Source organism: Marmota marmota, unplaced genomic scaffold (assembly GCF_001458135.2).
Source record: "Marmota marmota marmota unplaced genomic scaffold, marMar, whole genome shotgun sequence".
NCBI classification, from domain to species: domain Eukaryota; kingdom Metazoa; phylum Chordata; class Mammalia; order Rodentia; family Sciuridae; genus Marmota; species Marmota marmota.
This window is the reverse complement of record NW_026000241.1, coordinates 3,068,117-3,095,550: the sequence shown is the minus strand read 5'-3', so window position 1 is coordinate 3,095,550 and position 27,434 is coordinate 3,068,117. Positions and strand designations below refer to the sequence as shown.

Genomic DNA, 27,434 nt, shown 5'->3' with positions numbered 1-27,434 from the left:
TGGGGCAGACAGGTTTTATTCCAGATGCAGAGCTGCAGCCACCCCAGAATGATACTGGGGTGGGGATGAGAGCCCGGCCTGACTGAGCCCGGGTGAAGGGGAAGTGGCTCAGAGCAAGAAGGGGATGATGGGCATGCGCAGGGGTGGGTAGTCGCGGAACTCCTTTAGGTAGCTGCGGTGCTTGCCCTTGGCCCAGATGGTCATCTGAGTAAAGCCCACCAAGGAAAAGAGGGCCACTGTGGGACAGAGCAGGGGGTGTCAAGATGGGGCTGCCCAGCAGGATGGCAGGACACCACCAAGGGAGGGGTGACGGGCTCACCTGGGAGACACTGTGTCATGATGGCAAAGCCAATCCAGGACCCCACCTGTGGGCAGCACAGGTGGAGGTGAGGGCAAGCAGGCGGGCCACACAGGCTGTTCTGCCACCTCCCCTCAACCCTCTTCAGAGACAGTGAGGAACAAGCTCCAATGTGGAGGGACCCCAGGTAAAGGAAGTGCTATACGACGGGCCAGGCCACACGCCTCCCAGCCCCAGAACAGGAATAGTAGTCTCCATCTCCAGACCTCAAGCTTGAAAGCACCTTCCCCACCAGGCTGCCCCTCCACAGGGGACCCTAAACCAGGAAGGAGTGGGGAGAAAAGGTCGGCCCTCACCTCGTAGGTATAGTTGGGACAGGACACCAGCAAGAAGAGCCACGTGAAGGGGTTCTTGGTAGGGTACGGGATCTTCCTGGTCTTGGACCCTGGGGGACAGGACAGGAGGAACAGGTGAGACTCTCCCACCTGGCCCAACTACTCCCGAACCCCAGTAGACCACTCACCAGCTGGCCGCAGGTCCCGCAGAGCCATATGGATGGAGAAGTTACCAAGCTGGCAGATCTGTCCGAGGAGGAGCAGGGTCAGCCCAGAGCCCCCAGGCCCCCCACCCCCCAGCACTGTCCAGACTCCTTACCACAAAGATGGCCAGCGCCAGTTTAACCTGCTGAGCTCCATAGGCTAAGGAGGAAGCAGGGAGGGGAGACCGTGAGGGGAGGGCACTAGGGCTAGTGCCCCAAGGGCTCGCTCGAGGGTGGGGCTCAGGCTGAAGCCACTTACTGGGGGGCGTGTAGAGAGGGTGGTTGATGTAATAGGCCATCCACGCTGCGAAGCCCCAGTAGTAGGTGCAGTTCTGAAAGGAAGCAGGCAGGGATGGGCCGAGGGGTGAGTGACCGGGGACGCAGGGCCAGGCGGGTCTCCCGGGCGGACTCAGGGCCAGGAGGATGAGTGGCGGGCACCCACCTTGAAGATATTGCGCAGGGGCATGGTGCCGTGGGAGAAGCGGTGCACGAACAGCGTCTCCAGCAGGCGCTTGACATAGTGCAGAGAGTGGCAGGTGCAGGCGAGGCTGGTGGGGAAGCAGGGGCTGGTCCGACAGGCCTCCTGTCCTTTGTCCTCCCCTCTCCCACCCACCTGACCCCACTCACTGCACCACTGTGTGCCGACTGGACGTGAAGTCATATTTGTGGCCATAGATGAAGGGCACCCGGAAGTAGAAGAGCAGGTAGATGAAAAGGGGCCCAGCATACTCGGTCAGGAAGACCTGAGGGCCCAGGGAGCAAAGTGAGTCTCCTGATGTGGCTGGTGGCAAAGGCGGCTGATGGAGGGGTCAGGACTCACCGTCACCCAGCTGATCTGGGCCCCCAGGTCCCGGAAGTAGAGCGTGGCTGTGGTACCCACAGGCAACTTCTGTAGCACATCCTCGTCCTTCAGGGACTTGCCCTCTGCAGAGAGGTGGGCCAGGACTCAGGGGCTGCCCCAGCTTCTCCCACTGCCACCCGGAAGCCAGGGGGTGAGCCCAGCGGACAGCTGTACTCACTGGGGTCCAGGCGGAGGGACTGGCGGGCGGGGTACCACTGTGGATCTGTGGGGAGAATAGTATCACAACCCTCAGCCTGGCAGGACCTAGCCTACAAGCTGCCCACCCACTGTGCCAGCTTCTCAGTGTTGCCGGGGCTCAGGGACCCCCCAACTCCCAGGCAAGGCCTCTGAGCCTGTGTTGTTCCAGGACACAGGCCAGGATAGCACTGCCAGAGCAGGATTTTGTCCTTCCAAAAGCCAACAAGGGCACTCCTCCTGATGGCCACGCGGGGGCGCTGCTGCAGTCAAACCCAGAGAGGCCTGGGCCACACGGAGGCATTTCTACAGGTCCTTGAGGGAGAAACACACAGGACATGGTCCCACCCAGAGGACCCTGCCCAAAGGAGTGGCCATGCTCATTGTGGCACTCCTTGGACTCACGAGTCTTGGTGAAGAGGCTCTTAATCTCTGCAATGGTGGCCTGGGGCTCCACCTGGGGAAAGACCAGCAAGGAGGCATCAGCCCCAGGGGGGAGCCCAGACCCAGGATGGAGAGGGGTCAGGAGAAAGGACTGAGCCACAGCTACAGGCACAGGAGAGGAATGGGGTCCAGGCCCCCACCTACTGGTCAAGGCAGGTACAGCAAAGGCCCTGCCAGTGTGGACTCAGCAGGGGTCTCCAGTGCCACCAGGAAGCCAGGATGGCCCCCAGCCCAGCAAGGCCGACAAGGCAAGTGGGGCCTGCTCCCCTGCTGCCCCTCTCTGCCCAGGAATGGTGGGGTCCAAACCCCTGCCCGGGGACTGGCCTCAGGGGAACAGGTCTCAGTGTAGACCACGGGCTCCACTGAGGTTGCCTTGCTTCCTCCCCCAGCCAGGAGGCCAGCTCCCAGGCACACCCAGGGGCCACAACTGCCCACTCTGTCCCACACATCACAGCATTCCTCCTGTGCCCTCTGAAGGGAAGGGGTGGGGTGGGGGAAAGGGCTGGAAGGAGCTGGGGCCTGTGGCCGTGTCACGGGCACTGCGGTCCTACCTTGTCCAGGAAACACAGCTTCTCCCTCGTCTTTGCATCTAGAATCTCCACCTCAAAAAAGAGAACAGCCTTTTTAGGTTTCTTGGTTGTCTTGGGAGGTGCAGGCCGGGGGAAGCCGTTGAGGCCAGGGCTCAGCCCCTGGCTGGCCTCCCGGGCCACCAGGCTCAAGCTGATATCCATACTGCCCGCCACCAGCCCCGCTGCTCCGCTCTGCCCACCCAGGCTGCCACCCCAGCTGCCGGCCGTCAGCCCCCACCACGGACCTCCCCACGGGGAGCAACTCTGGGCCGGGCTGGCGCGATCGAATTCTGCTGCGATGCTGGAAGAGAGCCCGCGCCTGCCCTGGCTCTGCCGGCTTGTGTGCCAGATGTAACCCGAGTGGCACCAGAGCCACAGCACAGCTAAATATAAAACTGTCCCAGACTGAGCCCACCAAGGAGTCATGCCACAGTCCCCTTGCGGCGGGGGCAAGGGGGTCCTGAGGGCAGCCCCTAGGAACCAGTTTGTCCTGAAGGAGGCTTTGGAGTGGACACAGTCCCCCAACAGCACCAGGGCAGCCAAGGCAATCCCTAGAGGCAGACGCCCGTCAGCCCCTCCCTGACCTGAGCAGAGTAGGGGCCTCCGGCCAGTGGCCAGAAGAGGGTGAGAAGCCAGCCCAGGCCCCAGCACCCAACTCAGGCAGAAGCAGTTCATTGCGCTTGGAGAAACCCCAGCTATTTTGAGAATCCGTGAGATAGATCATCCATTTCCCCTTCTGAGCTGTAAAAGACACTCGGATTATTTTCCTTGTGCATTTGTGTTCCCAGGAAGGTGACAGATTCCACAGTTATTGGTGCAGAAAGCCTCTAAGTGGAAACGACCCGGAACAGGAAGTTGCAGGCAAGTTACAAGGTCCCGACCCCCTGCCTCTCGAGCCTCCCTCTCCACCCTTTTCTCACCAGTTCCCCCCAAGCCTTGCTCAAGGCCACCAGTGGGTAGTCTTCCCATGGCTCAGCCAGCACACCCTCATCCAGGCCGGAAGCTCACACACAGCCTGGTGCAGAGGGGCTGCCCTGGGCAGGAGGGAGCACCAGGGACCAGCAGGTCAGAGAAGGCTGCTGGAGCGGGGTTGGGCAGTGCCCAGACTGGTCAGGAAAGACCTGAATGCCCCAGGGGGTGGGCGCAGGTCCCACTGGACAAGTCACGATGAGCAGGGCTGGAGGTCACCCTGAGCTGGCCCCTGCTGGCCCCTGCTGTGGACCCTCCCCACTCAGAGCTCCAAGGCCCCCAGTTACTTGCTGCCTGAGAAAAAGGGACTAGACACACTGCTGCAAGACCAGAGGCCCAGAGCAGGCCCATCAGGGCCTCTGAGGGGGCATCCACCCACCCAGAGCCCACCTGAGGAAGGGGCTCACCTCACACACTCCTGACCACAGTGGCAGGGACAGGGCGCACTGTGAGCTGTACCCAGCCCTGCCCTGCAGCCCAAGTGCCCTGGGCATGGCACATCCCTGTGCCTCAGCTCAGGGGCAGGCAGGGTCTCCTGGGCCAGGGCACAGGAAGCACCGACATGTCTGACAGGCGGGAAGCGCCATGACAGTGGGTCCTGGGGACGGGAATGAGAGGTCCCCCAGGAGGCAGCCCTGCCCAGTAAGGCAGCATGGTGGCAAAGGGCAGCAGCCTGCGTTCATATCCTGGCTTCCAGCTGACCAGCAGGTCCAAGCAGCACATGGGCCAGCCTGCCCGTCCCCGACATGCCTACCCCACGGCCTGGACCTGAGGGGAGGAGGGGACAGAGCCCAGGAAGTCCTGGCCAGTGCTGCCTAGTTGAACCGCATCAGAGACATCACCTGCTATCATCTCTGGGCTCTGCTTAGTCCTGTGGCCTTGCGGGGCAGGTTACTGAACCCCCACAGGGACCAAAATGGCCAGAGAGAGCAGCTGGCATATGGAGAGGCCTAAAAAAGGGAGCTGGTCATACCCCTCGGGGCCCACCAGAGACACGAGGAGAGGACGGCACTGGCAAGGGCTGGAATGGCAGGGCGCAGACGGGCACAGCGCCGGCCCCGTGGCTGCAGGTATATTAATAGTTCCTGGGCCCCTGGCGGGCAGTGCCCACATGCCTTCAAGCCGGTATGGCCCACAGGAGAGCGGCACAGTGTCCACCAGAACAGGAGGTCTCCGAGTTCCTGCTGAACCACTCAACAGCTTAAAATACAACCAGCCCCTCTCCCTGCCGGCCAGCTGCCGGGGGAGGGCTGAAACCCTACCTCTCCCCTCCACCCCCACCCCCGGCACCAGACCACAGCCTCGGAGGGGGGGGGGCACCAGCCCAGGCTGTTGGGACCCCAGCTGGCTGCTGGGAAAGGAAGCCAGGTGGCAGGAGGGGGCAGCTGGGAGAGGGGCCACAATCACCGCAGCCACAGCAGCAGCGCCCAAGCCGGTGCTCGGCACCCAAAGGAGCTGCCACACTACACAGAGAGGTAAGCCAGAGCCACAGGGCAGCACCCAGTGCTGGCCAGGGTGGGAGCTGCCCCACTTCAGAGCCACCATAGCATGATCTGTCCTCAAGGGATGGTTGTGGCTTTGCATGTCCTGCCCGCACGCCCACGCCCAGCAGCCATCTTCTCCCAGAAAGAGAACTGGGAGGCTCTGGTGGGTGCGTGGGGGGGGGGGGGGGAACGGACACGGGGACGACCCCCTCTACACTCTTTACCAGACAGAAAGTAAAATGTGTCGTGTTACAGGAGGGGGGTCGGGCTGGTAAAAGCAGCCGGACACCGAGTTCCATAGGCATATGAAATGCTCAGGGTAGACAGACAGCAGACTGGGGTGGCCGGGGCTGGGGGCTGGGGTAGGTGGGCATGACTGCCCAGGGCTACCTGGTCCCCTCCTGGGGTGATGAAAAGGTTGTGGAACCAGGCAGCGGTGGTGGCTGCACAGCACTGAGAACGCACTGAATGCCACTGGGCTCTGCATTTTTTCTTGAGACTGGGTCTCACTCTGTGGTCCACGTTGGCCCCAAACTCAGAAGAAAGTCCCGCCTCAGCCTCCCAAGGGCTGGGACTACAGGCATGCGCCCCACTGCACCCAGCTTGGATCCTACGCTTGTAAAATGGTTCATTTTATTTTATGTGAATTTCACTTCAACAAAGAACTTTTTTTGTTGCTAAGACTGGAAGCCAGGCTCAGCAGCCCACCTGACTGACTCGTAGGCAGCTGCAACATTTATTTTTTCCACAGAGGGTAACAAACTGGTCACACCTACCCATCAAAATGAGAAGCCCCCACCCTCTACCCTGAAACTGAGGCCTAATATGGGGAGCTCACCTCACTCTTCCCATCCCCCACCCCACTCACATGGCCTGCCCAGGCCTGAGGCCACCCTGGGGTGGTGGTTACCTAAGGGGCACAGGGCACAGGTGTCTGCTGAGCAGGGCCCCAGGCAGAGGATCCTGAGCACAGAGAGGCTCCAGGCTCAGACCCAGCCCTGGGGGGGCAGCAGGGAGGGGAGGGAGACATTCCACAGATAGACAGGGACACAGGGAGGTTGCGAGGGGGGTCACTGACAAGATCCCCACTCTGGTGGCAGGCAGGGGGTGTGGCCCTGTGGTGGCAGGCACAATGGACAGGCAGAGGACAAGGACGAGGGCAGGAGCCCTGGCATGGGATGCAGGAGTGTGGCTCTGTGATGACAGTTCCACTAGCCTGGGAGGCATTCTCACCCAGAGGCCCCAGATTCCAGGAGCCAGCCAACAGCATCCCGTGCTCCCACAAGGTCAGGGCACGGCCAAGGGCTGGCTTGGGGGGGCTGAAGCCCACCCTGCAGCTGTGTGGTGAGGTAGGAGCAGTAATGAGAGGCTCCCATCTTCCACACACTTGTTATGAGCTAGCACCAGTGCCTAGAGCCACCAAAGAAGCAGAGCTGCAGGACTGTCCCCATCTGGCACATGAGGAAACCAGAGTGGCAGGAAAGCACAGCAGTGAGATCACAGGGGTGCAGGGTCTCTGCACTGGCCGCCCCCTCTGCCTTAGCTCTGAACCAGACCCCAGGCTCCACGTCCACAGGCCCTCAGAGAGCCTCTGGGCCTGGCCATCTATTTACAGGACTGACCCCAGACATTTCCTAAACATCTCCAGAGGCACTGCCCGGCACCCTGCCCCAGGGCACAGGAGCTGCCTGCAGGAGGCCACACTCCACGGCTTCTGAGCTCCGCAATCCTGTGGGGCCCAGCACTCTGGCTACCGGGCCCTCCTTCATCTGCAAAGTTTGCTGCCCCTACATGTCATCTCATAGGGTTATTTTAAAAATTACAGAGAAAACAGTATCCAAAAAACTACGTTAACATTTCCAATCTAGAATAAATCTTATTAATAAATATTATTGGTCAGGTGCAGTAGTACATGCCTGTACTCCCAGCCACTCGGGAGGCTGAGGCAGGAGGATCATAAGTTCCAGGCCAGCGTCAGCCACTTAGTCTCAAAATGAAAAGGACTGAGGGAGCGGGTGGTGGTAGAGCACTCCCGGGTGCAATCCCAGGGCCACAATAAATGGATAAATGAGTTCTAACAAAACAATTGTGGCAGTTGCAGAAACAGCCAAGGCCCTGGCTGAGCACTCAGGCCCTTTCTCCAGAAATCCTGACCATGGCTGTGAGGGGGCCCAAGGTCAGAGAGCTTACGCCATGATGCCCCACCCACCTAGTGGCCTCCAGTCTAAACCCTAGCAATAACAGGACACCTGTGGGTGGGAGAGACTAAGCGGTGGCCGCCTGCAGAGGCTGAGGCACTCTTCACTGCCCCCTTGTGGCATGACTGGAAAGGTACCCACTGCAGCCAGCCCAAAGCCATCAAGGAGGTGGCTGGAGTGTAAAATGTCACAAAGTGAATTCTAACCCTGACTCTGCAACTGACCAGCCAGAGACCTTGGGAAGCCACTGCCCCGCACTCATTTGCTCCTCCCTCCGTCCCCAATATCTCAGGCACAGCTCTCGGTCCTAGGACACAGCAGTGCACAAAGCCAAGCCCCTCCCTACCTTCATGGGGCTTGCACTCTAGTTAGGGAGGTGGGCAGAGGCAGACAACAGTGGCTTGACTTGTTTTGTCACCAAGAATAGTGGAGAATAACAGGCTGAGAGAGCGGACAAGAGCGAGGGGATGGGCATTTTAAACAGTGGTCAGGGAAGGCCTCCCTGGGAAAGGGTGTCTGAGCAAAGGCTGGTGGGAAGGGAGGAAACCGCCTCGTGCAGCCGAGGGCGGGGGTGTGCAGGCAGAGGGAGCAGCAGTGCAGAGGCTGCAGGGCCGGGCTCTGTGGGGCCTATCAGGAGGGAAAGGAAGCCAGCAGCCAGAGCAGAGCGCGCAAGGGGAGGGAGGTGACGGGTGACAGGAACAGACTGAGAAGGGCCATGGGCCTTGAGGGGGCCTTGGCTTCATAGGGGTGGGGGGGCGCTGGGCAGGGTTCTCAAGCAGGAGAGGTGGCTTGACTCTTGTGTCAACAGCTGGCTGCTGCCAGAGGAGTAAATGGGAGCAGTGGGACAGACACTGGGAGGCCAGGGCGGGGTCACAGGACCGCGGGCAGCGACCACCTGGACAGGGCGACAGAGGTGCAAAGAGTGAGGTTTCTGACTCAACACCAGCAGGGCGCACAGGCCCTGCCAGGCCCAGGCTGAAGAGCTGAGTGAGTGACACCATGTGCCGCCCCAGCAGCAGCAGCCAGCAGGCAGCCTCACTGGCAAGCCTCTCGGGCCAGGGTGTCCTCTTCACAGGCAGCTGGGCTGGCGCTCCCCAGGCCCCTCCCTCTGTAAACAAGACTGGGTGCCTTGCTGACTGAGGAGCCCCCACCATGAGACCAGACCCCCACCATGAGGCTGAGAGGCTGAGGGCCAGTGATGTTGTGGACCCCCGCCAGCCCATGAACCTGGAACTTCTGTGTGTCCTAAAACCCGCCCAATGGTGCAGTGGGGACAGCAGTCAAGACTGCCTCTGAGCCCAGACCACAGCAGACTCCCAGATGCTTCTCACCCATGCCCATGGTGGCCCCAGGGAACAGGACAGGGGCCATCAGCTCCATTTCACAGACAAGGAAGCCGAGGTCCAAGGCTGAGGAGCGCAACCAGGTCACCTGGCAGTAAATGCCTCAGAGCCCCGACATTCTCATGTGCAAGGCCCCCACACCCCAGGCCTCCCTCTGGAGGCCCCACACGATGCTAGTCAGTACCCAGCACACCCAGCCTTCAGCAGGCAGCTCCAGCAGGCTCTCGGGCCCTGACAGCCTGGCCAGCACCTGCCCGGACGGGGACGGCGTGCTCCCTGCTCCGTGCCAGCCTCTCCGAGCAACCAGGGCCCAGGCAAGTATACAGACAGTCCAAAAGGTCCTTCCACCTACCAGCCCGGGAAACAGGTCCTTCACATGGGACACAAGGGCTGGTGCACCCACAGCCTGAACTCCTTGGGGACACTGCCAAGCTCCAGGGTGGAGGCCTGGCCTGAGCAGCACAGACAGACACACCCCATCGCCAAGGCAAAGAGGAGGGTGTCACCTGACGCAGTCAGCATTTTCGGCTCCCTTCCCTTTTACTTTCCAGAAATATCAAGTCACAACCCTGATGCCAGGATGGCTGAAAAGACCCGGGGCCCAGCGGCCAGGAAGCCAACAGGCCGCACCTGCTGGGACAGAAATACTTCCTTCCCTAGTGGCCTCAGCTGTGACCTCCTTTCTCCATGGTGCGGGAGTGGGGGAGTGGGTTGTGCCAGCCTCCCCCAGGGGCCATGTGGGAACAGAACATCACCCAGGGTGGGAAAGGTGGAGACGTGGACCTGGTCCTTGACCAAGCCACTCCCATCTGCCCTCTGCTAGGGAGATGAGGAGCCAGGGTCCAAAAGACCATGTCCATGCGGCTCTCAGATCTGGGGCCAGGGCCAGGTGCAGAGGCAGAGTAGGCCCAGGGCCAGAAGAAACTGGGTTGCTGTCCCAACCTGGCAGAGGCCAGGGCAGAGGCCCTGGCAAGCCGGCAGCACCTGCCTCAGAGGAGCTCAGCCGAGTGCTCACAAGCTCCTGAGCTGGTTGACGCAACCACTGAGATGTTAGAGGAGGGAGACACTGGACGGACATGGCAGGGACTTGGGGGCCCCTGGGCCACAAGCCCCCTGGGCATTCCCAGGTGCAGGAGGCGCTGGCCTACCCAGGGCAGCTCTGCCCAGGCTGCTTCATCCAGGTGCGCGGTGGCAGAGAATCACTCTCTCAGGCAGCACCTTCGCCCCTGCACTGTGCAGAGGCTGCGCCTGTGGGGCTCGCCCCGCCTCCCCCGGCTCTGATGTCAAGGACTGGGACCCGCTGGGCAGCTCAGAAAACTGGGGCTTGAAAATAAGGTCAACTTAAACCCAAGGCCAGGAGCGAGCAGTGCCAGCGCTGAGCCGGCCCCACAGGTCCACAGCCCCTGCAGCCCCCGGCTGCCCACTGCCTCTCCCCTGATGAGAGGGCCGAATGCCCGCAGAGCACGGGAAGAACAATCCCCAGACAACCAGAAGCCGGCTCACTGGCACAGCCTCAGACCCTGCTATTTGGGAGCCTGGGGCAGGAGGATCCCTTGAGCCCAGGGGTTCAAGGTCATCACAGGAAGACCCCATCTAAAAGAGGCTGGGTGTCTCTCAGTGGTGGAGTGCTTGCCTCGCACACACCACGCGCGGGGTCCACCCCCAGCACCACACACACAAAATAAAACCCTGGATGTGTTCAGAGGAACCCCACCCCACTCACACCAACCCCAGCTCACCACCTGCACGTGTTCGAGGACACTGCTGGGGACCCCGAGGGCTAAGCCTCTCTTCTTGGCACCAGGAACCACCATGCCTCAGCCTCTGCCCACTCAGCCTGGCACCATACCCAGAGCAGAAGGTCTGTCACCTCCTGACACCATCCAGAGGGACCTGGGTAGTGTGGGGCAATGCTTCCTGCAGGCTTCCCTGTCACAGACGAAGGCAGCTAAGGCAGTGCTACAGGGGGCAGTGTCAAGCGTCCTGCCCAAGCCTCTGCTCCTCCCAGGGGTAAACGGGAATGTCCCCAGGGGTTCCTACCTCTCAGGGATGCTTGGGAATTAGAGACAATCACTGGCTCTAAGCCGCCTGTCAGGCTCACCCAGAGTCCTGACCTAGGGCCCAGATCAAACACCCAGAGCAGGCGTGGGAGGCGCAGCTTCCGAGCTCCCAGGAGGGGGGGTGTGGCCCAGGGGTAGAGTGTGCTTCGTGTGCCTGAGGACTCGGGTCCAAGCCCAGCACCAATAAATAAATAAATAAAAGTTTCCAGGGACAGATGGAGGTCCCTGTCCTTTGGATGAAGGGAAAGCCCTTATCTCTGCTGACAGGGCCTCAGAGTGGGGCCTCAGTCGACCCCAGGCCATCCTTGTTCCCTGTCCTTCTGCCCACTCTCACCCAGTGAGACACCCAGCTCACTGGCACCAGGCTCATTAGACTGGCACTGTTAACCCACTTTAAAGGTAAGAGTCCAAGGCTCAGGGAACACAAGTCACCCACCCAAGGACACACAGGCTACAAGTTCCAAGGGCCAGAACCCATCTGCTTTTATTCCTTAGGACAGAATGCTCAGGGCCGCACAGGCCAGCGCTCACCCCAGGAGCTACAGTCTGCACACCCCCTTCTTCCTCGGCGTTCTGCCTGTCACTCTCCTTCCATGCCCCGGGCCCCTGGGGGCAGCCCAGAGCTGCACCCCCACCCCTGCTGCCCTGTTGCAATGGTGACCACACATGGGTCTCTCTCCATCTCTGGGCAGGAAGGTGCAGTTAAGCCAGGAAGCTGGCAGAGGGCCAGAGACCCTGAGCTCTGCGGACACGCTGACCGGAGGAGCAGTTCATCCAGCTGACCGCCCACCGTGCCCACTGCTCCTGGCCCAAGGGCAGCAGGCAGGTGAGTCCACCCCCGAGCTCAGTGTGCCACTAGCCCCAGCTGGGATCCCCACAGCGGGCTTTATCCTCCCACCGGGCCCGTCCTTAACACTGACTCCTGTCCTGCTGATGCCTCATGTAAATGAAGAACACCCAGGCACTGTTAAGGGCTCTGAGGACTCGGCTGTGGAAGGAGAGACAAAAGTCCTTGCCAGGGGCTGGGTGTGTAGCTCAGCAGCAGAGCACTCGCCTAGCATGTGCAAGGCCCCAGCACCACATAAAAATATATTCGTAGTCTTGCATATGTGGGGCTGCCATTTGACTAGACAATGAAATTAATATTTTTACACAATATATTAGAAGGTGACATGTGACAGGGAAAAAAACAAAAGGGGATGGGGAGTGGCTGGTGCACAGAACAGGTGCAGTTGTATACGAATTAATCAAGAAAGACTTTCCCAGGGGCCTTGAAGCCAAGTCCTGAAGGAATAAAGGAAAGACCTGTCAGTTGTCTAGGGAGAGCATCTCAGGGAGAACAACCTGTGCAAAGGCCCTGAGGTATAGCATGGTCAGTGTGCTGCAGCCTATGTGGCAGGAGGGAGTGCACAATGGGAGGTAGGAGGAGATGCCAACAGGGAGGTGAGGAGGACGACTTCAGCTTCCACTGAGTGAGATGGGAAGCCAGGAAAGACTGTGGGCAGTGCAGGATGTGGCCTGACGACTTTTTCTCCTTTTTTTTTTTTTTTGGCAGGACTGGGGATTAAACCCAGGGTGCTTTACCACTGAGGCACATCCCCAGCCCCCTACCTTTTTCTTTTTTGAGACAGGGTCTTATTAAGTTGCCCAAATGGCCTCAAACTTGGGATTCCCCTGCCTGAGCCTGCGAGTCCCTGGGATCCCAGGTGTGCACCACCACTCCCACCCTGACTTGAGTCCCCAAAGGTTTCCCTTGGACTAAAAGGAATAAGGGTGGAAACCGGCCCAACTGGAAGTTAAGGAAACAACCCCAGAGTGGCCATGGCTTTCACGGTGCCTTTGTCACCTTTGGAAGGCTGGCATTCTGTCTTTGTTGTGAAGCACTAGTACTAAGTTTTGTTTTGGTTTTGGTTTTTTGTGTGTGTGTCTCCACAAATATCCCCCACGGAGGCAGGCATGGTAGCACACATGACTTGGGAGGCTGAGGCAGGAGGACTGCAAGTTCAAGGGCAGCCTGGGCAAATGCAGCAAGACCTCCCCGAACCCCATCTCAAAAAACAAAAAACCCACAAAGATTTTAGACTAGATCTCAATTAAAGTCCTACAAATACATGTGTATGTTCTTAAAACTGCTCCTGGGCTGGGTGGAGCTCAGTGGTAGAGCCTGCCCAGCACAAAAAGACAAGGATGCCTTTGACAAAGGGGTCTTTGACAAAGGGGTCGGCGCCTTCCAGCCCCAGGCCATCTCTGTCCACCTCCTATCTTCATACAGGCCAAGCATGGCTTTTCTATGTTAAAATGGTTGTGGGGAAAGAAATCAAGGAATCCCATTTCATGACTCCTGAAAATGACCTGAAATGCTAACGCCAGTGTCCTTAAGCAAAGCCTTATTGCAAGTGGCTGTACTCCTGGTGGCACGTGGGTGGTCTTGTGCCACAATGGCAGAGTGGAGGGGGAGCTGCCGAGTCCCAGGCCCACAAAACCTGCAAAGCCTGGAGACTTACCGGCAGCCCTTTCCCGGCTTAGGCCTGGTAATGGGGTGAGGCTGATGAGCAGGGGTTCAATTCCAAGTGTTCTCAAGGCTAAGCCCAGGGATTTGCTGACTTTGGGACATAAGAGAAAAAAAACAATTAAACAGCTTAGGGCACGGGTGACAGGGGGGCTGGAACTGCCGTTAAGCGGTTAGGATGGGTGTCTGGATGCAGGTGGGTGTCTGGAGCCAAGTTTGGGACACATTAAATCTGAAATGCCCAGTAACCATCCAGCTGTCTGAGAGACTGGGAAAGGAGGTGCAGTGGTCAGGCCCTGGCCCACCCTCCACCTGAATCACATGGAAACATCTGCAAGTGACCAACTTATTCTCTGCATCATACTTTGTCATTTCACAAATGTTGTGCAGGTTTTGGTGGTGGTGGCGTTGGACCCCTGGGCTCAAGCGATCCTCCTGCTTCAGCCTCCTGAGTAGCCGGGGCTACAAGCATGGGCCCCCTCACCCAGCTCCCCCAGCATTTCTTGTTCTGTTTATTTTTGGCTTTCGAAGAGTCTCTTTATTGCCAAGGCTGGCTCCAAACTCCTGGCTCAAGGGATCCTCCTGCCTTAACCTCCCATGTAGACAAGACTGCAGGAGCTCACCACCAAACACAGCAGACCCTCAACTTCTTTTTTAATTTTTTAGTTGCGATATCTTTATTTTGTTTGTTATTTTGTTTATTTATTTTTATGCGATGCTGAGGATCAAACCCAGTGCCTCACATGTGCAAGGCAAGCGCTCTGCCACTGAGCCCCAGCCCCAGCCCAGACCCCCAATATTTTCAAGCTGGAGTCTAATATTTTTTACCTAAGCTTGAATAGTTAGCTCTTTTTTTTTTTTTTTTGGTGGTGCTGCTGGGGATTGAACCCAAGGCCTTGTGCATGTGAGGCAAGCACTCTACTAAATGAGCTATGTCCCCATGTCCCCAGCCCATGAAGAGTTAGTTTTAAATGATGCAATTTCTGACCTATTGTAGATTACTGAAACTTTTATATCAAGGTTATGGGGCTCTATTTACAGTCTAAATACTTCAGTAAGTGCATGACCTACTGTCTACAGTTGGAGGGGGCATCACTAGAGCCCAGGAGTTCAAGGCCAGGGGCAACAGAAGAACCCTGCTGAGAAGGGGTGGGGAGAGAGGGGGAGAGGGAGGGAGAGCATGGAACAAACTCTAACACTGGCTCCTTTTTTGCTGGAAGTTGAATTCTGCCCCCCTCCGCACAGCATCTAACCCTAATACATGCTCAGGTAGTTGTTACTAGTCTTCCTACCATATTGATCAAATTGAATTTTTTCTTTTTTTTTTTTTTTTTTTTTTAGGAGCTGGGGGTGGAACGCAGGGCCTCCTGCATGCTAGGCAAGTGCTCTACCACTGAGCTCCATCCTCAGCCCTGAAGTTTGATTTTTAAAACACATTTCAGGGCCCTAGGGCTCTATATGTACAAAGAAAAATCCTTTAAGTTATTGCTACAGTATCAGCATAGATCATAAATCAACAGCATAAATCTATAACAAATATTAATGAGTATCAAACCATAAACTAAAGGTTACAGTCATCACCTCTCCCAATGGGACCTTTCTTTCCCAATTAGTTAATATCCCTAAAATTAATATTTCTTTTTTTAATATTTTTTTAGTTATAGATGAACACAATATCTTAATTTATTTACTTAAGGACTGAACCCAGTTCCTCACACGTGCAAGGCAGGCACTCTACCACTGAGCTACAGCCCCAGCCCTGAGACGAATATTTCTTATTGCTAGAATGGGACAGGGTTCAGCATCACTTTTATTCTGCCATTTCTTTATCATTCTATTTTTTATTTATTTGTTTGTTTCTTCGGGCGGTGCTGGGATCCAACCCCAGGGTGCCACGCATGGGAGGTAAGCACACTCCCTTCCGCTCCAGCCCAGCCTCTGTTATTCTCTTTTTTAATATAAACACTAAGAAGTGGTGTTCACATAAAAAAGCAGATGGAAAATAGGTTGAGTTTTGTTAGAGCAAAAACCATCCAATGCTACAAACCTCCTCTGCTCGTACCGATCTTCCAGCTGACTAGGTCATGAGCCCTGCAGCCCCCACTATTCTTCTTCTTTTTTTTTTTTTTTTTAAAGAGAGAGAGAGAGAGAGAGAATTTTTTTTAATATTTATTTTTTAGTTATTGGCAGACACAACATCTTTCTTTGTATGTGGTGCTTAGGATCAAACCCGGGCCGCATGCATGCCAGGCGAGCGCGCTACCGCTTGAGCTACATCCCCAGCCCCCACTATTCTTCTGAAAGCTAAGACTTGTCACCACCTGAGGTGCAAAAGGATGCTCACTTCCTCACCACCCACTAGCTGGTCCCCAAGAGCCAAATAGCACAGTGGGCATTACCCAGCCAGGATGGCCCTTCTGGGTCCCAACTCCTGATCGCCTCCCCAGGATTCTGTGTAGGCCAGAGGAGCTGTGACCAAGTCCATCAAACTGTATTCAACACTGCGCGGCTCAGCCAGCCATGACCCAGTTTCCAATTCTCCTTGGGGATGGCAGGTTAAGGCTGGAAAACCCTCAGGGCCCAGGAAGCCACTCGCTTCCTCCACAGAGCCCAGATGCACTGCACCTGCAGCAGAGACCACGCAGCACTCAGCAGTGTGCAGGGTGCCTACACTCCGCCAAAGCCTCTTCTACCAACTAGGCAGTTCTCATTCTTCATGTGCTCAGCAAACACTCACTGGGCTCCTCAATGTGCTGGATCTGTCCTAGGTGCTGGGCTTAGCGATAATTAGGACTTGGTCCCCAGTCAGAAAAAGTCTGTGAGTGACTGCAAGATGACAGGCAATGTTTGAGGTGCTGGGATACTACAGGGAGTACAACATGCCCAGCCTCCTGAACTTGCTCACACTCAAGGGCAAAGCACCAATTACATACCACTAGGATGCACCCAGTGCCATGAAGAAAAGCAAGGTAGCTGGGCGCGGTGGTGCACACCTATAATCCCAGCAGCTTGGGAGACTAAGGCAGGAGGATCACGAAGTCAAAGCCAGCCTCAGCAAATTAGTGAGGCCCTAAGCAACTCAGTGAGACCCTGTCTCTAAATAAAATATAAGAAAGGACTGGGGATGTGGCTCAGTGATTAAATGCCCCTGGGTTCAATGCCCAGTACCAATAATAATAATAATAATAATAATAATAATAATAATAATAAAATTCCAAGAGACATAAAAAAGAGTGTAGATGGCCCAGAGCAGGTGGTCAGGAAAGGCACTGCAAGGGAAATGATGTCTGAGGCATGAGGGCCAGCACAAGACTCCTTAGGGATATGCAAAGGTCCTGAACATTCGGTGCTTGGCAGGTTCTCATCTGTAGTCAGGGGTCTGTAACTGACACACGATCACCGGTTCCACAAACACCCACTGAGACTGACCAGGGACCTGGCTGCAGTGTTCCATCAGAGGGTGCAGAGTGTTACACAGAGAAGTAAACAAAAGAAGTTATGTAGGTTAGGGGGAGCTTATGAAAAGGTGAAGATCTAGCTGAGACTTAATGGCAGAATTACCAGACAATCAGGGTGGGGTGGCGCACACCAGTAATTCCAGCAGCTCGGGAGGCTGAGGTGGAGGACCATTGCTCAGGCCAGCCTGGGCAATGTGGAGAACTGCTGTCTCTAAATAAGAAATAAAGTCTGGAGATGTAGATCACCAGTAGAGTGTCCGTGCACAGGGACTCCCCACCCAGGCCCACTGCCAGCTGGGCACCCAGGTTAAACTCCATTCTCTGCAACAAGTAGTATTCAAACCACATACAGCAGCCCTCTGTATCTGTGGTTCCACATCTGCAGAGTCGACCAACCATGGATCAAAAAACTTTTTGAAAACCACATCTAGAAGGCTGGGGTTGTGGCTCAGCGGTAGAGCACTCGCCTACCACACGCAAGGCACTGTGTTNCCGAGTGCTCTTGAGTTCAATCCCCAGTACCAAAAAAACAAAAACAAAACGCATCTGTACTGAACCCATCCAGTCTCCTCACTGATCCCTCAGCAATACACTGTAACAACCATCTGCATGGTGCCCTCGAGGACCTAAGTCTAGGGGAGGACTATGTCGATCCTCTGTAACCACAGCTGTCTCTCTATAGAACGGAGACCTTGAGCAGCCAGGGATTTTGGTGTCCTTGTTCTAGAGCCAATCCCCTGTGACACCAAGGGACAACAGTTCTCTTTTAGACTACATTTATGCCCCCAAAAGCGGCCACGTTCCCGCAGCCCTCCTCCCGAGAAGCACCAATGTGGCAGCTCTGCCCCCCCAGCCCACCTCCTCCTCCCCTCCTGTGAGCAGTTTCTCCTCCCCCTGGCCCTGGGGGCTCCAGCCCTGTGAGCCCCCAAGCTGCAGCCTGTTCCCTGGTGTTCAAAAGCCCAACGCCTGTGTCACCCTCCTCCCTCGACTTGGCAGGCCCACCCTGGGGACAGGCATCATTCCCATGCACCCCCCCCGCCCCCGAAAGGCTGCCCCAGGAGCCAGCACAAAGCCCTGAAGGCTTGAGGGCTGTCTTGAATGGCAGTGGGTTGTACTTACGTAAGGGCCTGGTTGGAGCAGAGACAGGGAGGGACGGGACTATGCCAGCCTGGCACAGCTTCTGAGAGGGCTTTATCCCCAGGGGGACTAGGAAATGCTCAGGGCCCATCTCCAACTAACCACATAGCTGTGGACAGGGGAGTCCCAATCCTCCCACAGAGCCCCTCACCATCTAGAGCCCCTCTCAGAATAAGGAACAACTGCCCTCTATATTTCTATTAGTAATTTATAAGGCGAGTACCCTTCCTCTCAGATTTAAAAATACAACCCCCTCTGATAGTTAAACTTTTAGGTCAAAGCAACAGAAAAAGGGATTTTATTTCCCCCCCACCTAGGTCCTCTGGGTAGCTACAAAGCCCTGCCAGCCAGCTTCATTTTTTTTTTTTTTAGTTGTCAGTGGACTTTATTTATTTTTATGTGGTGCTGAGAATCAAACCCAGTGCCTCACACATGCTAGGCAAGCGCTCTACCACTGAGCCCCAGCCACAGCCCCATCTTTTTTTTTAATTATTTTTCAGTTGTAGTTGGACACAATACCTTTCTTTCTTTCTTTCTTTCTTTCTTTATTTATTTTTATGTGGTGCTGAGGATGGAACCCAGGGCCCCGCATGTGCTAGACAAGCGCTCTACCGCTGAGCCACAGCCCCAACCCCTAGTTCATCTCTTGACATGGGACACCCACAAAGCCTGGCTCTCAGACCTCTGTGCACACCACATGGTTCCCTCTGCCTAGAAGACTGTTCCCCTCCCCTTCCCCAAGTACCTTGTCCTTCAGCTTAGATGAAACAGCCTGGAGGGCAGAGGCCTGGTTCCTCTTCCTGGTAACCCTTGCATGATTGGTGTAGAGAAAAAAAAAGTGTGTGGAACGAATCCAGGAATGGGTAAGTGATGGGCTGGATTGGCAAACAGGCAGAGCTCTGTGATAAGAACCCTGGCCAGCAAAACCTGTGTGGTGAGGGGTCGCCTAGAGCTGTGACAGCAGCTCCCGTGTCAGCAGGCCACAGAGAAAGGAGCAGGGAGCAACACAGCCAGGGACAAGGTGGGGCCACAAGCAGCCAGCCTCCCTGTCAAGACGGCTAAGGACTGGCCACAGGCAGCCACAGCCCAAGGTGCAAGGCACAGGGCTCACCCAGGGGCTCGCCCAGTCCCTAGTGCGGCCCCCACTGGCCCCGCAGCTCCAGGGAGCCTGAAGCAGGGAGGGCAGGGAGGAAAAGCACTGGCTCTTGTCCCAGGCCAACACCAGGAGCCACAGAACAAGGCCCAGTCCCTGTGCTCACGGGCTCAGTCTGACTAGGTATCCAAACGACGGGCCACGGAGGGCACGACTAGGAGATGCTGGGACGGGGCGGGCCATGCTGCAGGCAGAGGGTCAGGAAGGCCTCTGGGGTGACACTGAAGCTGAGCAGCATGTGAAAACTGAGGGCGGAGCATCCAGGCCGCACGGCATGTGCCCAGGGCAGGAGCCTCGCTGTGGTGTCTGAACAATGGCAGTGTGGTGTCAGTGGAACAGCAAGGGACAGATGAGGAAGCCTCTGAGGGAGGGTTTGAGTGGGGGAGTGCGGAGATCCTCCCACTTGGTGGGAAAGGCCCTTAGGCTGCAGCCAGTGACAGCCTGGAGGGGGCAAGGACAGTGCTGAAGCGGCTGCACTGGGCACCAAGGTCCAGGCTGAATCCGAGGATCTGCTTCCTGGGGGGTTCTTTGTTACAAGAAGTTAAAAGTGAGCTGAGTGAATTGTGGGTGCTTGTTTTCCCCTTTTTCAGTTCTAGGGATGAACCCCAGAGCCTCAGGCATGCTAAGCACAACTCTGCCACTGAGCCACCTCCCCAGCACCACGTGAGGTTCAACTTTGCCAAGGGTCTACCCATGAGGAAGCAGAGCTGACCATCCCAAAATGTGACTTCCTGGTGAATGACACTATGTCAAAACCGTTAAAATGGCATCTGGACTTCTCCCTCCATCTTCTGGGCTAATTAGCTAGCATGAGTCCATCTCTTGGAAGCTAAGGAGCCCTGGGGACTAACAAGTTTTGAGGCCTTCAAGAGGGACTGAGTGTCCTCCCGAAGCATTCCAGGTGTCCTGGAATGCGAATCTATTCTTACCCACATAACAATCTGTCCTTATCTGCCTAATGACTTAGACCTTCACTGTGTTCCAGGAAGCAGGCTGGGTATCTTATACTAACTTGTGGCCCACAGAGAAAGGTGTCTTTATCCTGGTTTCAAAGTGATAAAATTCTAGCAAGTTAGTAACTGTCTCAAGGATGGGCCACATGGCCTCCAAAGGCCAAGTCCCTCACCACTGTCCTTGATTCCTTCTTGGTGCATGACCCCCTGGACCCACCCACAGGGAACCCACTATGCAGCTGAGAGAATCCCAGCTCTGTCACTTACTAGCTGTGAGCAGGTTGTTTCACTTTCCTTTGCCTCAGTTTCCCCACCTGTCAAGAAGGAATAAGAATAGTACCTACTTCATATGTTTATTACAAAGATTAAAGCACTTAAAGAGGAACCCAGGGGTGTAGCTCAGTGGTAGAGGACTTGCCTAGCATGTATGAAGTCCTGGGTTCCACCCACAGCCAGACACACACACACACACACACACACACACACACACGCAGTTAGGATAAGCATTAAGTATTATATTAGCAGTAGCTTTACTATGATTACTACTGTGCTCTGACTGTAGGGGAAAATGTCCCCAAATGTTAAAGCATTCTCAGCTGTCACTGTCAATGTCAGCAAGAGGGCATTAAGAAACAGCCTGGGGAAGGGAACATAGCTCAGTTGGTAGAGTGCTTGCTTCACATGCACAAGGCCCTGGGTTCAATCCCCAGCACCACAAAAAAAAAAAAAAAAAAAGTCTGGTGGGGCATGAGGTATACACCTGTCATCCCAGCAGCTCAGGAGGCTGAGGCAGGAGGACCGCAAGTTCAAAGCCAGCCTCAGCAACTTAGCAAGGCCTTAAGCAACTTAGCAAGATCCTGTCTCTAAATAAAATGTAAAAAAAAGGACTGGGGATATGGCTCAGTGGTTAGGTGGCCCTGGGTTCAATTGCTAGTACCAAAAAAAAAAAAAGAAAAGAACCAGCCTGACCTTGATCAAGCCCAAGGTCTCTGGCCTTTCTCACCCAGCCAAGCCTGCTGGTGAAACCCAACAACTTTATCAGAGCCAAGATCCTTCCAAGCAGGCTCCCACTCAGAGCTTCCTTTCTTTCTCCTCAGGAGCCAGTGAGTCAAGAGGCTCTGATGGGCTCAGAGGGCCTCTATTCCTCATCAGTTAGGCTGAAATGATGCCCAACTGATGCCCAGAACCTACCTCTCAGCCAAGCTTGGTGGCACATGCCTGTAATCCCAACAACTCCTAAGAGGATCACAAGTTTGAGGCCAGCCTCAGAAACTTAGTGACACCCTGTCTCAAAATAAAAAAGGGCTGAAGAGCTGAGGACATAGCTCAGTGGCAGAGTGCCCCTGAACTCAATCCTATTGGAGAAAAGTAAATAAAACACCACTTACAGCCCCTCCTGCCCTCCTTCTCCACCTCGGCCCTGCCTCCTCCAGAGGCCTGGCTGCCTCCCGCCAGCGAACAGGTCTGCAGTATTTGTTAAAGGTCTGCTCTGTGGTGCCTGGCATGGTGCTGATGCCACCAGCTCCAGCTCACACCTGTGTGTCATCTTAGGGAGGAGGAAACTGGCTCCAGAGGTTAAAGGACCTGCTCGTGCACCTGGCACAGCCACACATTACTGTAATTCCAGCTACTCAGGGAGGCCAAGGAAGAGGCTCGCAAGTTCCAGCCCAAGCTGAGAATTTAGGGAGACCCTGTCTCAAAATAAAAAATACAAACGGCTGGAGGTGAGGCCTACTATGTGTGAGGCCCTGGATTCAGACCCTAGTGCTGCAAAAAATAAAAATAAAAAATAAGAGAAGGGTCTTAACCAAAAGAATCTGCCAACTGTTACCATCTGCTCAGTACAAGAAGCTGAAAAGCCTGACACCCCCTCCCCACAAACATGGCCCTGGCCTAAGGCATGCTGGCATGGGCCGGGGTTCAAGCGCACCAGATCACGGCTCTCACCTCCAGGACTCAGGGGCAGTCCTTCCAATTGAGGCCACCACAACCCACAACTCCCCACCCTCTGAAAAGAGAAGCTCTGAGCTTGGGAGCAGCACAGCCACCAGACACCTCAGTGCAGCCTCCACAGAGAAGACAGTGACAGGGACAAAACTGGAGCCAGATAAGCCAAAGAGCAGGCTCAGCTCCACGGCTTCCTGACACTATGACCTGGGGCAACTGAACCTAACTCTCTGGGCCACGTCTGCCCATCTGTAGAGCAGAGGCAGCCCAGGTTTCCACCTCATCAGGTGCTCACAGGGCTCATGGACGGCGAGCTGCCACCAGCAGCAACCTCTTCCCCCTCTGTGGCCCAGGCTCTTCTACCCACCAGGCACACAGACCTGGTCGGATCCCGCGAGGAGACCTTGGGGAAGTTCATCGCCTTTCTGGGCCTTAGGTTCCTTATGAACAAAGCGTACTTAAATCTCAGGGTCCTCGGAAGACACAATAAATGGGATCTGTCCTTGATATTATTTGCCAACAACAAAACAAAAGGACAGTGGGGGGGGGGCGCTCAGTGGTAGAGTACTTCCTCATGCGCTCACCACCAGTTTGGAAAAAAAAACAGAAGCAATTTCAACTCCCAGGTTTAACAGATATTTACATTTTCCTTCAGATTTACTTCAGATTCCTTAAAAAAAAACAAATGAGTTAAAGCTCCCCCACTACTTCCTGCCCAAATAAGCAACAGCCCCTCTAACTACTATGCTATGACCATAAATTTATAAATTATTACAATTTATGCTTTTTTTTATATATGACCATAAGGAATAGAAATCTCATTTGGTAGGATTTTAATTTTGGGGGGAGGGTATGGATGAACTCAAGGGCATCTGGCCACTGAGCCACATCCCCTGTCCTATTTTGTATTTAGAGACAGGGTCTCACTGAGTTGCTTAGCCCCTCGCTTTTTTTTTTCCCACAAAAAAAAAATAATAATAAGAGAAAGGGTCTCAACCAGGAGAATCTGCCAACTGAGTTACCATCTGCTCAGTACAAGAAGCTAAAAAGCCTGAGACCCCCCTCCAACAAACTGTGATCCTGGTAGGAGGCATGCTAGCATCGGAGGGGTGTTCAAAGCTCACCAGATCACAGCTCTCCAGGCCCAATGCTGCTCTCACCTCCAGTACTCCAGGACTTGTGAACTGGAGATCCTCCTGCCTCAGCCTCCTGAGCCACTGGGATTACAGGCAGGCACCACCATGCCCCGAGGGATTTTAAATTTTTTAAGTTTACAGGATCTTGGGCTGAGTGGTAGAGTACTTGCCTAGCACGTGTGAGGTCTTAGATTCAACCCCCAGCAAGAAAAAAAAAAAAATATATATATATATATATATACACACACACACACATATTTATATTTATAGGATCTTTTGCGACTTGCTTTTTTCCCATTCAACATGAAAACATGATGTTTGGGGATTTATAAAAGAATTGTGTATTTTCAGGATTTTCTTCTTAGAGTGGATGTGCACAGCAGTTGAAATGGATGAACCTCTTCCTTTACACATAACCTTTACACATAGACATATTACATATGTCTAGCCATTTCATAATGTTCTGCTGCTGCAAGTGAGTTTCAACCACAGAAAGGCATAGAGAGGTTAATTAATCTGAGTCAAATAACTATTTAATTAACACAATGCCAGGATTCAGCCCCAGGCCTGTCCAAAGTGCACACACCTATGACACCATTATGTACAAGTTGTCTACTTTCTCCTTAACTGTCACCTTCCTACCCAATTTTCTGACTCCAAACAATTGCCCCTTGACCAGAACTCTGCTTCTAGAACTTTCATACTTATTCTCATGGAGAAAATTAAAGCAAGAACTTGCCTGAGGTAAGATATTAAACTGGTCTAGGATGACTTGCAAGATGGGTACCAAGAGCACTACCCTTGTCGGGAGATGGAAGATTCTAAATAAGGGCTTCCTAGCCTCCAGGTCCTGGGCTGCAGGAAATGGATGGTGACCTGAGCTCCCACAGGCTAAAGATGGATTGATTTTCCCAGGAATTTATAGGCTCATTTGTCAGATGCAGTATCTGTTTTTCTAGCTGCTACTGGGATCACCTTTGCCTGTAGTGGTGAAAAACAGCAATAAAAGAAAAAACTCCCGTAGCCTAGGATAAGCAGTTCTCACCCGTGCTCTGACCCCAAATAATCCCAAGCTTGGCTCTGCCTTTCCAAGGAGCTGGCTGCAGCTAAGGCCCAAGGGTGACCTGTGCTACGAGCTTCATCTCAACTAGGCCACACAAGGAACACTTTTTTTTTTTCCTCCTAGATGAGACTGGCAAGTGATATGAAATTTAGCAAAACAGCCAGGTATGGTGAGCACACTTGTAATGCCAGCAACTCAGGAAGCTGAGGCAGGAGGATCGAAAGTCCCAGGCCAGCCTCAGCAACTTAGTGAGGCCTTAAGAAACTTAGCAAGACCCTGTTTCAAATTAAAAACAGGCTGGGGATGTGGCTGAGTGGTTAAGAAAGAAGAAATTTAGCAAACCAGCTACCAATCTCTCCTCCAGTTGAGACACTAACTGCCATGCATCAAATCCTGACCTGACACAGACTAGCTATATGACAGTGAAGGAGTCCTGCACTCTGCTGAGCATCACTTCTATCACATGTACACAGCACTTCGGAGGTGTAGCTTAATGGTAGGGTGCTTGCCCAGCACACATGAGGCGAGGGGTTCCATCCCCAGTACCACAAACAGTAAAAAATAAATTACACTTCATATTCTCCAAGTTCTCTCCAGGGGCCAACCTGTCAGTGGACTGGAGGATGAAGGACAGACTTAGTCCCAAGCAGAAATATATTCTTTGACGTGGAAAACTGAAACCTCTTCTCAAACTGTTAAGTATGAGTGAAAGCCTCTCCTCTATTTTCATTGCTGTGAAGAAACACTTGGGAGTAAAACTAATCTGCCTGCCCAGAGAACTGGGCTGCAAGACAACAGCTCCTCAGAAACCTGTTTAGCTATCACCTCAGTAGGTATTGGGCGATGTTAACAGAGAATGATAATAAGAACAACTGCCCCTCACCAGGTCACTGATTTTTTGTTTTGCTGGGGAATGAAAACAAGGGTCCTCCTGGCAGAGAAAAGTTTAAGTAGAGTCTAACATGTTTTCAAGTTCAATCTATGTGCTCAAGCTGCACCCAGCTTCTGGGGAAAAAAAGTGCCCCAGCATCCTGACAGGCCTGCTTTAGCAGATTCCCATCTGCATTTTTCCTACTGAACATGGCTTTTTCTCCTGGGTTAGACAGAGGGTTTGAGAGGGGAACCCACATGAGAAGAACTTTATTCTGGAATCCTAAAGATGAATAGGGCATAAGAGATTATCCACTCCTACCTCTTAGTTCTTGTCATCATGTCAAAAATGAGGATTTCAATCAAAGGTTCCAAAGGATACTGAGCAAATTACCAAAAATAATAATAAAGGGAATGGGTAGAGGTAATGATATCCAATTTGTATAAAAAACAAAATGGCCAGATGTAATAGAGCATGCCTATAATCCCAGAGACTCAGGAGGCTGAGGTAGGGGGGATCAAAAGTTCAAAGTCAGCCTCAGAAACCCAGCAAGACCCTGTCTCAAAATAAAAAACAAAGAAGGCTGTGGATGTGGCTCAGTGGTCAAGTGGTTCAATTCCTGGTAGCAAAAAGAAAACAACAATAAAAAAAGATCTCTTCTTCTTATTCGAGGTTCATAGAGACAAGAATAGTGGGTGCCAGAGGCTGGGGGAGCAGGGAATAGGGACTTATTGTTAATGGGTACAGAGTTTCAATCTTGAAAATAAAAAAGAGTTTGGGAGATAGCTCATAGGGGCAGCTGCACAATAATGTGAATGTACTTGATACCACTGAACTGTATACTTAAAAAGGTTGAGGGTAAATTTTATCACAATTTTAACATTTGAGGAGGAGGGAGAACAAGAAATCTCTCAATTTGATACTTTTGATTTAACAATTTGTAACTGAACATCTTTTTTTACTTTGTTTTGGTGGTACTGGGGATTGAACCCAGGGCCTTGTGCATGTGAGGCAAGCACTCTACTAACTGAGCTATATCCCCAGCTTCATTTAACAATTTGTGTGGCAATTTGTAGCAAGGAACTATGACCCTGAACTCCTGATTTCTTCTGTTTGCATTTACTAGCTGGAGATCTTTGGACAAGTCACTTCTTAGACTTCCTTCTACATAAGTGGGGAAAATAATCTTCTACCTCATAGGACTGTGAGGATGAGAACAATGTAATAGAATCTCACTAGCACAAGAGTAAGCACTTGCAAAATTATTCTTCCTATGATGCATAATACAGTAGTTTATTATTTATGATAATTACTTAAGTCAGCAATAAATTATTAATATATTATCAGCTAGATCGATAAACACATCAGACGATTCGTTTTAAGAGAAAAAGAAACCTAAAATTAAGAGTCAGATGACTTGGGCTTCAAGAGCGGCTGCGGGCATAAGATTTCTCCTTGGTGACAAGCAGGGATTGTCAGAAATGATCTCTTAGGTCACCAGAAAGTCCGATCTGCTTTGCTGCTGGGCAGGAACGGGCCGTGGAGTTGCGTCTCCCTCACTGCCTAGGCTCTCAGGGAACTTGCCTGGTGAGGGATGGGATCCAAGGTCATACAGGAGAGGACTGATTGCAGAGCCCCTTCCTGAACCCCAGGCGGTAGCACGGTGCAAGGTTTGGGCGAGACTCCGGGATTGAAAGCAAGGGTTCGCCACCTTCGCTCTTCCCTGGACAAACTCTAGAACTCGGCCCGCTGGCGAAGCTTCAAGGAAGCTTTTCCCACGCCCTATAGAGACCCCAAGAGAAGGCACCCCCAAAACAGCCTGGGTTGCAGATTTATAAATACCATCCCCGCACATGCGCTCTGGGTTTTACGAGCAGCCTCGGTCGCAGCGCTTGCCCACTGCGCCTCCGCGTCCGTCCGGCTCTCTCCGAGGCACCAGACGAGAAAGCGGGGATACCGTAGTCCCGCAAAGTAGAAAAAAGAATAGGTCTACGGGGCAGTTCGGTACGTTTCCTCATTTCTTACCTCATAATGCTTCATGGTTCCCTCACAGTGTGGCTCCTGCTTCTACTACTGCGGATACGGCTTTCTATCTCCGCGAAACACAGCACACAGCCCCTCACACGCTCGCGACCGCGGCGCGAGACTGCGGCTCCTCAGCCGCCCCGCCCTTCCCTGCCGCGCGCGCCCTGTCCACCAATCAGTGAGAAGGGAGCCCACCGTTGCCCCCGCCTCTCAGCCACAGTCAGAGCGAAAACCAGACACTCG

General features: G+C 54.0%; 1 protein-coding gene and 1 non-coding gene across 4 annotated transcripts; both read right to left on the bottom strand.

Moving 5' to 3' along the window:
• Positions 1 to 27,345, bottom strand: Tecr (trans-2,3-enoyl-CoA reductase). Of its 3 annotated transcripts, XM_015489152.2 has the most exons (13): positions 27,192 to 27,345; positions 2,868 to 2,918; positions 2,278 to 2,329; positions 1,856 to 1,900; positions 1,657 to 1,760; positions 1,464 to 1,579; positions 1,279 to 1,384; positions 1,096 to 1,168; positions 953 to 996; positions 822 to 879; positions 655 to 743; positions 320 to 365; positions 1 to 236 (listed from the first exon to the last, which is right to left on the bottom strand). In XM_015489152.2, the coding sequence occupies exons 1-13, from the start codon at positions 27,204 to 27,206 to the stop codon at positions 109 to 111; spliced, it is 927 nt and encodes a 308-aa protein (XP_015344638.1). In that variant the 5' UTR covers positions 27,207 to 27,345; the 3' UTR covers positions 1 to 108. The 3 variants fall into 3 exon arrangements, with proteins under 3 accessions (XP_015344638.1, XP_048651097.1, XP_048651098.1); XM_048795140.1 differs by lacking the exon at positions 27,192 to 27,345 and having other exon boundaries at positions 2,868 to 3,062; XM_048795141.1 differs by lacking the exon at positions 27,192 to 27,345 and having other exon boundaries at positions 822 to 824; positions 2,868 to 3,062.
• Positions 26,136 to 26,208, bottom strand: Trnav-cac. The gene has a single exon. It is a non-coding gene; the product is annotated as a tRNA-Val (tRNA).
• Positions 27,346 to 27,434: the final 89 nt, after the last annotated feature.